The sequence below is a fragment of the Coregonus lavaretus genome (assembly GCF_964263955.1).
Source record: "Coregonus lavaretus genome assembly, chromosome: 14".
Classification (NCBI taxonomy): Eukaryota; Metazoa; Chordata; class Actinopteri; order Salmoniformes; family Salmonidae; genus Coregonus; species Coregonus lavaretus.
Genome location: NC_140001.1, coordinates 37,020,752 through 37,030,541, shown reverse-complemented (window position 1 = coordinate 37,030,541; position 9,790 = coordinate 37,020,752). Strand labels below are relative to the sequence as shown.

The window sequence follows — 9,790 nt, the reverse complement described above, 5'->3', positions numbered from 1 at the left end:
ATAACCACACTTATTTATGATAAATGTGTAAGCCCATTATTTTGTGCTCATTCATTGTGATGTGAAACATAGGCTACTGTCTACTACAGTATGTTTCCATACCACATTGAATCTCTTCAATCACTGACTTTCTCGGGTGTAGCCTATGTTATTTTTAATGTCAGCAAGGCAATGTAAATAGGACAATATTATGCCTACTCAGTCAAATTATTGATGAGATGTGGAATTCAGCATCAGACGCACGTGGACAGCTCCTAGTTGCAATGGTGCGTACTAATCCTTGAATGCTCACGAACACTCCGACTATATGGCTCTTGCAAAGTTGTCTTTCGATCACCAGTGAAGTGGCAGAGACCGAATTGCATATGAACCCAACACCCAATGTTACAATACTGCTTACTGAACTCTACCCACCTGACCCGTGAAACCACACCCATAATGGAATATACAAGGTCCAAAGTGTCAAAGTGCCAATCAACTCCGGCTCCGACTTCGTAACATATTCGCGCAGTTCAGAAGGAAGAACATGTGCTAGATGCACGCTAGGTCTTTGATGGGATAGGCTATTGCCTCTATCCTGGTTTTCTTTTTCCCCTGGAAGCCTAATATAATGCTAAGAATAGAAGATAATTCCTTGGAATGAGATGGAGATGCACTTATCGAATGCAACCGGTTTGTTTGGATTTAATTTCGACACAAACTAGACTAATCGAAATAGGTGGCATATGGGTAGGCCTACTTTTCTCTTCTGAAAAGGGTAAACTACATTTTAAATTTAATTACGATGAAATGGCAACAAAATACCAGCTTGAAATACACTTGAGGAAATGTGACAGTTAGACTGAATATAACCTATCCCAAATATCAAAACGTGTGCATTTAAGAAATTAATGAAGACATCGGTTGTCCTACCTTGACATGAAGAGGATTCACTTTTGAATGAGAGATCCAGTTTTACCAGGAGATATGGCATTCCAAACGTTTTTACCAAACACTGCTTCGGATTTCACCCTCGACGCAATGCTGGCCCGACAACCTCAGTTTTTTCCTACCATTGCGTTAACTTCCCACAGGTCTCTTCACTTGCCCGTTGCGCAAAGGCATCCCATGCTGGATCCGGCCAATGCTGAAACGATCCTCCGCAAAGCCTCGCTGGAACAGCATGCTGCAACCCAGTCTGCCAAGCTCAGGCCTCCTAAAACGCTGGAGACCGAAGCCAACGAGGATGATCCAAAAGTTAACTTGGAGGCGAGGGACCTTTGGACACAATTCCACAAATTCGGCACTGAAATGGTCATAACAAAATCAGGAAGGTAAATGTTATAAAATATCATAAATAACCATAGCCTATAAAGTTATTCGTTTTTATTCTATACGTCTGTGATTTAGAATCGATATGTTTTACCTTTTCTCCAGGCGCATGTTTCCACCGTTCAAAGCAAGATGTACTGGCTTGAACCAAAAGGCAAAATATATTTTGCTGATGGACATTGTGGCAGCCGACGACTTCAGGTACAAGTTTCACAACTCCGGCTGGATGGTGTCAGGAAAGGCAGATCCTGAAATGCCTAAAAGGATGTACATACACCCAGACAGTCCCGCTTCTGGCGAGCAATGGATGTCAAAAGTGGTCAATTTTCACAAACTAAAATTGACAAACAACATCTCGGACAAGCATGGGTTTGTAAGTTCCAAAAATACTAGTGTTAATAATGTAGGCTATTTACAGTGCAGTTTGACTCATCTAATGTATTTTCATATTGCAATATAACTGAAAGACTAGTTTTTCTTAAACTGCGTAAAGTTCGAGTTGATGACTAGGCCTAATTTATTATTTAAAATGTATGTTGTCTCCAATTACAGACGATTCTTAACTCCATGCACAAATACCAGCCCAGGTTTCACGTTGTGAGGGCCAACGATATCCTCAAACTACCTTATAGCACGTTCAAGACCTATGTCTTTTCTGAGACCGAATTCATTGCTGTAACTGCATATCAAAACGATAAGGTAGGCCCTTCATAATTTCATAAAGCAAGTTTCAGAATAACAATGTATTTTTCGTATTGGTAACACTCTGGAAAATATAAATTATATATACAGTACCAGTCAAAAGTTTGGACACACCTACTCATTCAAGGGTTTTTCTTTATTTTTACTAATTTCTACATTGTAGAATAATAGTGAAGACATCAAAACTATGAAATAACACATATGGAATCATGTAGTAACCAAGAAAGTGTTAAGCAAATTAAAATATACTTTATATTCTTCAAAGTAACCCCCCTTTGCCTTGATGACAGCTTTGCACACTCTTGGCATTCTCTCAACCAGCTTCACCTGGAATGCTTTTCAACAGTCTTGAAGGAGTTCCCACATATGCTTAGCACTTGTTGGCTGCTTTTCCTTCACCCTGCGACTCATCCTAAACCATCTCAATTGGGTTGAGGTCGGGTGATTGTGGAGGCCAGGTCATCTGATGCAGCACTCCATCACTCTCCTTCTTGGTCAAATGGCACTTACACAGCCTGGAGGTGTGTTGGGTCATTATCCTGTTGAAAAACAAAAGAGATTCCCACTAAGCGCAAACCAGATGGGATGGCGTATCACTGCAGAATGCTGTGGTAGCCATGCTGGTTAAGTGTGCCTTGAATTCTAAATAAATCACTGACAGTGTCAGCACCCCCACACCATCACACCTCCCCCTTCATGCTTCACGGTGGGAACCACACATGCAGAGATCATCCGTTCACCTACTCTGCATCTCACAAAGACACGGCGGTTGGAACCAAAAATCTCAAATTTGGACCAAAGGACAGATTTCCACTGGTCGAATGTCCATTGATTGTGTTTCTTGGCCCAAGCAAGTCTCTTCTTCTTATTGGTGTCCTTTAGTAGTGGCTTCTTTGCAGCAATTCGACCATGAAGGCCTGATTCACGCAGTCTCCTCTGAACAGTTGATTTTGAGATGTGTCTGTTACTTGAACTCTGTGAAGCATTTATTTGGGCTGCAATCTGAGCTGCAGTTAACTCTAATGAACTTATCCTCTACAGCAGAACTCTGGGTCTTCCATTCCTGTGGCGGTCCTCATGAGAGCCAGTTTCATCATAGCGCTTGATGATTTTTGCGACTGCACTTGAAGAAACTTTCAAAGTTCTGGACTGTAATTTCTCTTTGCTTATTTGAGCTTTTTCTTGCCATAATATGGACTTGGTCTTTTACCGAATAGGGCTATCTTCTGTATACCAAGCCTACCTTGTCACAACACAACTGATTGGCTCAAACGCATTAAGAAGGGAAGAAATTCCACAAATTAACTTTTAACAAGGCACACCTGTTAATTGAAATGCATTCCAGGTGACTACCTCATGAAGCTGGTTGAGAGAATGCCAAGAGTGTGCAAAGCTGTCATCAAGGCAAACGGTGGTTACTTTAAAGAATGTTAAATATATTTTGATTTGTTTAACACTTTTTTGGTTACTAAATGATTCCATATGTGTTATTTCATAGTTTTGATATCTTCACTATTATTCTACAATGTAGAAAATAGTAAAAATAAAGAAAAACCCTTAAATGAGTAGGTGTGTCCAAACTTTTGACTGGTACTATATATTGCATAAAGAGTTTATAGATGATGATGAACAATTATTGCATTGATATAGACTTAAATCCAGGTCTAAATGAATTACTGACATATAGTCATAGCTATACTTTATAGATATTATGCCCAAGGCTCAATATTTGGCAAGTAATGAAATGTTGATGTTTGTGTTTTCAAATATTTTGTTCTAATGTGCAATATATTTGCACAACGTTTATTAACTGCTTATAAACCATTTACAAACTTCTTGGGGACAAATATTTTGTTTGAATCTCCTGCCTTATCACTAGCCTATAGCCTATGAGACTGATTATTAGTGTTAAAATGTAGTTACTGGTCTAATGTTTAGAAACATTACCGTCTTTAACAGTGATTTCTATTTTCAGATTACACAACTGAAAATTGATAACAATCCTTTCGCAAAAGGATTCCGTGACACTGGCAATGGTAGAAGAGAAAAAAAGTGAGACAAAAAACGACAAATGTAAATAAATATACTAAATACTTGTAGAAACTCTTAATTGTCAATAGGCCTACTAAAATGTTCTTTTTTTATTAGGAAACAATTGGGGATAAATACACAAAAGTTCAGTGAAACCTCTGGTGACTCTTTGGATGAGGCTCCACTGAGAGGCGCAGGAAACGCAAAATCAACCGGTGAGTTTGTATGATAACGAAATTAATACATTTGTAGCCTTCGTACCATAATATCTTGTAATGGTAAAATGTTTAGCCTCAGCTTGTTCTCAGTTTACAAACAACATTGTATTTTAACCAAATCATGTTAGAGGGCTGCGAAAGTGACAACGAAAGTGGTCAAGAAAGCAAAAATGGGCATAATGTTGGACAAGACTTGCGAAAAATTTCAACCACCACCGAGGAACTGAAACCTGAGCCAAATGTTACCACAGTCCACGACAAAGCGGACAGGGCTTCAACGGACTCACTCAGGACCGAAACAGACTCGGAGGATCCAAAACAGGACCATATAAATTCCATAACTGGCGGTATGACAAGTTGCTTTGGAGCAGAGGATCCGAGGGCAAGAGGGCACTTCCAGCCTATAACCGTGGAAACGGACCAAAGCGCTCACATCGCAGGCTTAGGACGCAACAGTTTTTCACACTGCTATTCTTATCCCCCGGATTGGACAAGATATATTCTCAACCCCTTGGGTGTCGCTCACCGTCTCCTACACAATGCCCAAGTCAACATGCAGGGAGCAACTTTGTCCAGTGAAGCAGCGACAGCAATGGGGCACATGCTGGCGGCTGTGTCATCTGGCGGAGTGTGCACCATGGGCACGGCTGGTATCCCAGTATCTTCTGTACAAGGAGTGTCAGGAACGTCAGGATTACCCTTGAACTTTCAGCAGCATGCTATGGCATCGCAGGTATGCCTATCATCTATTAATTCAGCAACAATACTCACTCAATAGGCGGCCTTTAAGCCTATGACGTCGTATATTAAATAATTAGGCTAATTTAAGTCCTTAATTATTAAAATAACAGCAAACTTTGCAGCCCTAACCGCTCTTTCTTTGTTTCCCATATAGGGTCTCACGGTTTCTCCATTTGGTGGTATTTTCCCCTATCCCTACTCCTATTTGGCCGCAACGGCTGCTCTCTCCACCAAAGCATCAACCCCAGTGCGCCTTCGTACCCGGTTCAGACCCTACTCCATTCCCAATAGCGCACCAGACAACTGTTCGACGCCCCCGACATCTATTCATCTTATGACTGATAGAGACGTGAATTGTCACAGCATTGCAAATAGTCCTATTGCTGCTCCATTGGACTGTAGGCCTATGTCAGAGGTAAACAGCGATTCCTCGCCACAGGGTTCTCGTGCGCCAGCGGCAAAACGCGTATCCATCAAAGATTGCATGGATCAGCTTCAATGTATGCAACAGTTGGTCAGCGGTATAGACTCCTATCAAGACAGAGACTCATATTCCTAGGTCATAAATCTAACGCTGATTAGAATGATGAGATTTTTTTTCATAGCCTGATTAATTAAGATTGAAGTGTTTGCTATCAACCCAAATGGCATTTTAACATTTCTAATGCGGAATGTATGCATAATAGATAACAACATTGTTTGAGTCTGTGGAATATGGTTGCGCTTGTGTGTTGATGATACTGTAATTTGTTCACTGATGGCACTGAAGTTTATTTGCAATAAATCCCCAATGTTTTTATATATCACTCAGCCATGCTATGAACCCCTATAAACCACATTATTTTTCAACCAAAGTACGTGTGTAGTTCAAATACGATTTATTTTGTCTTGTTGACAAAATAGTTCAGGACATTTTAGAAATTCGTTTTATATCCATTACATTTTTTATGGAGGAATGTTTTTTCTGACTTGTTAAACATTGAAACGTCAATGGCGTGGCTTCTGTCAATTAACCAATATCATTTGCAGTTTCAATAAGACAATATTCTCAAAATAACCATTTCATTTAGCTATTTTAATTTGCTGTAATTATGTGCGTTGTAGATCCAAAGAAATTGTCACAATATATTTGGGGAAAAACTTGTACGCCTATAATTTATTACAACCCATTATATGCCTCCATAGCTCTTTGTTATGACATGTTTGTTCATTTCAATAACTGCACTTGAATGCGTTTTATGAACTCAACAAAATAATGTTAAACGAAATAAAAGTATTATGTTCTAATGGTCGAGGAGGTTCTTGAATAGATTTTATGTTTGAAAAGTTTCAGTTGATTTAAAACGAAAAAAAGTATACATTAATTGGCTACCTCCCTACTGTGTGCGTTTTTAACATTTGTAGCCTAAAAGTATATAAAATACATTATTAGGCTAGCCTACTATTACGGTAATCGTTTACTATCATTGCGCTTATAACTACTACTTTGCAAAAATATGTATTTTTTGTGTGCAAATTATCCAGTAAGTTTCATATGATGACCTATATGAACAAATGATTACAAAACATTTATATTATAAACATAAGTTATTGTTCTTTATTGCATAAGCCTATATACGTCCGGGTTTGGCCGGTGTAGGCCGTCATTGTAAATAAAAATTTGTTCTTAACTGACTTGCCTAGATAAATAAAGGTTAAAATATATCGGATCAAGCATTAGTTGGCTTTTAAGATGTGTTTCTCCTGGTTAACGGGTCATCACTAGTTGCCACAAAGTAATAAACCCCACCTATTTGTCAAATTTCTCTTCTTAAAATTTAAAATTTTAGTCATTTTAGTCATTCACTCTTATTCAGAGCGACTTACAGTTAGTGAGTACATACATTCTTTTTTTTATTTGGCCATTCCCTACCCTACCCTGGACGACGCTGGGCCAATTGTGCGCCGCCCCATGGGTCTTAAAATCTGACTTTAAAGCTAACCCTACTCTTAACCATATGCCTAACCTTAACCTTAACGATAAGTAATAAAACAATGATGGCACTTCTAAAAGCCTATTTCACACCATAGCCTGCTGAATTTGCAAGGTAACATTTCTTTCAGTTTGATTTTGGCACAAATGAAAATGTGGCACTGACTTGTCACTCCCCCATGGATTGATGTTTCAGCATTGACTCAATGTGAGACATGCATACACAGCAGGGCCGGCTCTAGCCTTTTGGGGGCCCTAAGCTGTTCTACCCATATTGCAATGGGGCAGAGATAAGATGTTGCTATTTATTTAAAAAAATCCTGCAATTCTACCCATTTTACCTTGGAGAGACATTTTAGCATTTTTAAAGTTAATTTCGTGCAATTCTACACATTTTGCCATGAGTTATGCCATGTTAATGATATCTGAGTGAGAGTGACTAATGGTACAGACACACCGAGAAATATGACTGCCGATAGGTACTTAGCACAGTAGGAGGCTGTTCCTTCTTTAGCTAGAACAAAATACATCCCTGCCATGTACTTACCTGATACCAACAAACCTCACGTTTTTACTTATAGAATCGCAATGCTCGTCAGTGGCGAGAACTTGACTTTGAGCCAATCAAAGAGCACAAACATCCAGCTGGGGGAGCCGACAGGAAGTGACAAGAAAAAGGAAAAGAGGGAACTTTTCTGTTGTCACTAGTTACCACCGCCACAAAGTCATAATTATGGCTAAACCCCGCCTATTTAAAATACATATTATTAAAATCTGATTTTAAACCTAACCCAAACCTTAACCACACTGCTAACCGTATGACTAACCCTAACCTTAAATGAAGGCCAAAAGGCTAATTTTAGTTTTCATTAATTTTAACGATATAGCCTTGACCTTGTGGATGTGGTAACTAGTGACAACCAAATGTTTCCTGGTGTAATCCACCCACTTTTCATCAGAATTGTTCTAGCTACTGTAACTAAAACAATAAAGCAAGTAGAGCAAGTATTTACATCTTTCACATCTAGCTAAGGAGTTTTTTGTTGTTGTTAGGTTCTGTTTAATAATGTGCACCTGCTCATTAGTTAGCTAGCTAGTTAACGTTTGCTTGCTAACTGAGCCAGACAGTCACACACACTTCACACTTCATATGCAACTAATGGGGATGTAAGTGCAGCACAATGCACACAACACTAAATGCTTAACCAAGCTAGCAAGATGATGAAGAAATCATTTTATTCACTCTCCATTATCCCGTACTCTTGAGTGACATACTTTCTGCATTGGTCGTCTTTGGTAAAATCATTTTCGGAAAAAAATAATACAGCCCATGCTGTGATAATATGTTTACTTGCCTTTTATGGTGCATACTATAATTCTAGCTAGTATCAACAAATGGCACAGACATATGCAAGAGGGTTAGCCATGTTAGAGTATATTGATAGTTGTAGTTAGTATTTATTGGGTCATTGTGTAACGCTTGATAGAAATAACTTTTCATTAGATAACAAGTTGTATGTTTTGATGGGATGTAGTTGATTTTGAGTCATGTATTTCATGTTTTGAATGTTAATGCATTTTGCAAATGAAATGTGTCATTTGGCCAACACGTTTCAGTTTGGGGCTACGTGTTAATTGTTTTGAAAAAGTGAATTCTGTTTGGACAAAACTGTATTCATGATGCCATGATATGTGCCTGTATTGATTATGTGTGTTATGATCCCATGTAATGTGTTGAAATTTGGATGTAATATCCTAGGCATGTTAGTGCAATGTATTGAGATGTGATTTACAACAGTCAGAATGACACCCTCATTAAAATGACAATTGAACAGGTAGAGGTATGCTTAGATAACCTATGCAGAATAATAAACATATTTTTTAATAGAATTAGGCTTAATGATTATGGCTCTAGATTGCAGGGAAAGCTGTTTCGGGTGTTTGAAAAATGCAAAATTCTCTAACTTCCAGGCCAACCATCCTCTTGTACTTCGCGCCCCCTCTAAAATAATGGCTGCATGATGCTCCTGCTTAGAGGTAACCCAACTTCATTATCTGCGTCTCTGCATGTCCGCAATATTGTGAAAAATCATAAATTAGTCCTCATTACCTATCCCTATATTGTGGTATGACACTGATGGGACTTTTGTGCACTAGTATTTACTGATTGCTGGATACAGTGAACACAATTGCACACATTTATCTTTTGATGAAAACCATGTGTTATATTTTGTGAACAAAACACTTAGTGGCGGTGGCCTATAGAGCTCGCCAGCTTGTAGTCCTAAAAAACGTAAATGAGTTACCATTTTCTACCTCTGGCTCGTTGGGCATTCCTATAGGGGAAATTAATGTGGAAAATAATGCGAACTGAGGTGTAGTTTTATTTTGTATATTTTAGCATATCGTTAGCTTTATACTTGTTTTTATGACATAAATGCTTAAAAATTCACAAAAAGTTAGGTTAGCGGATGAGATTATCTCATAGAACAAAACGTCTCCTAAACCTGTGTTTACCACCGAGTTTATTTTCAGCGTTTATCCCCCCAAAACATTAATTTCCCCATAGGCTTTGTCCAAGGAACCATGGCGGAGTTAGTCTCCGTTAGTGCCTACAAAAAGACTCCATTACTATTGCTCTCTATAGGGGGCGATTTGAGATTAGGCAAAAGTGATGAGCGGAGCTATAGAGATCCTATTAAATTACTAATTATTAGTTTAGCATTCTAATTCTTAAATCTATGTTCGGAGCGCACACACTTCTGTATGTCTCACTTCAGTACTGGTGGCGGCGTTGCATTGAGTTCAATTTACT

General features: G+C 38.7%; 1 protein-coding gene across 1 annotated transcript; it reads left to right on the top strand.

Moving 5' to 3' along the window:
• Positions 1-939: 939 nt before the first annotated feature.
• LOC311141211 (T-box transcription factor TBX3-like) lies at positions 940-5,562 on the top strand (the record flags this gene model as incomplete). Its single annotated transcript, XM_084176470.1, has 7 exons — positions 940-1,313; positions 1,417-1,684; positions 1,864-2,010; positions 3,989-4,065; positions 4,162-4,259; positions 4,391-4,995; positions 5,158-5,562. The coding sequence occupies 7 exons, from the start codon at positions 940-942 to the stop codon at positions 5,560-5,562; spliced, it is 1,974 nt and encodes a 657-aa protein (XP_084032596.1).
• Between the last annotated feature and the right edge of the window lie 4,228 nt (positions 5,563-9,790).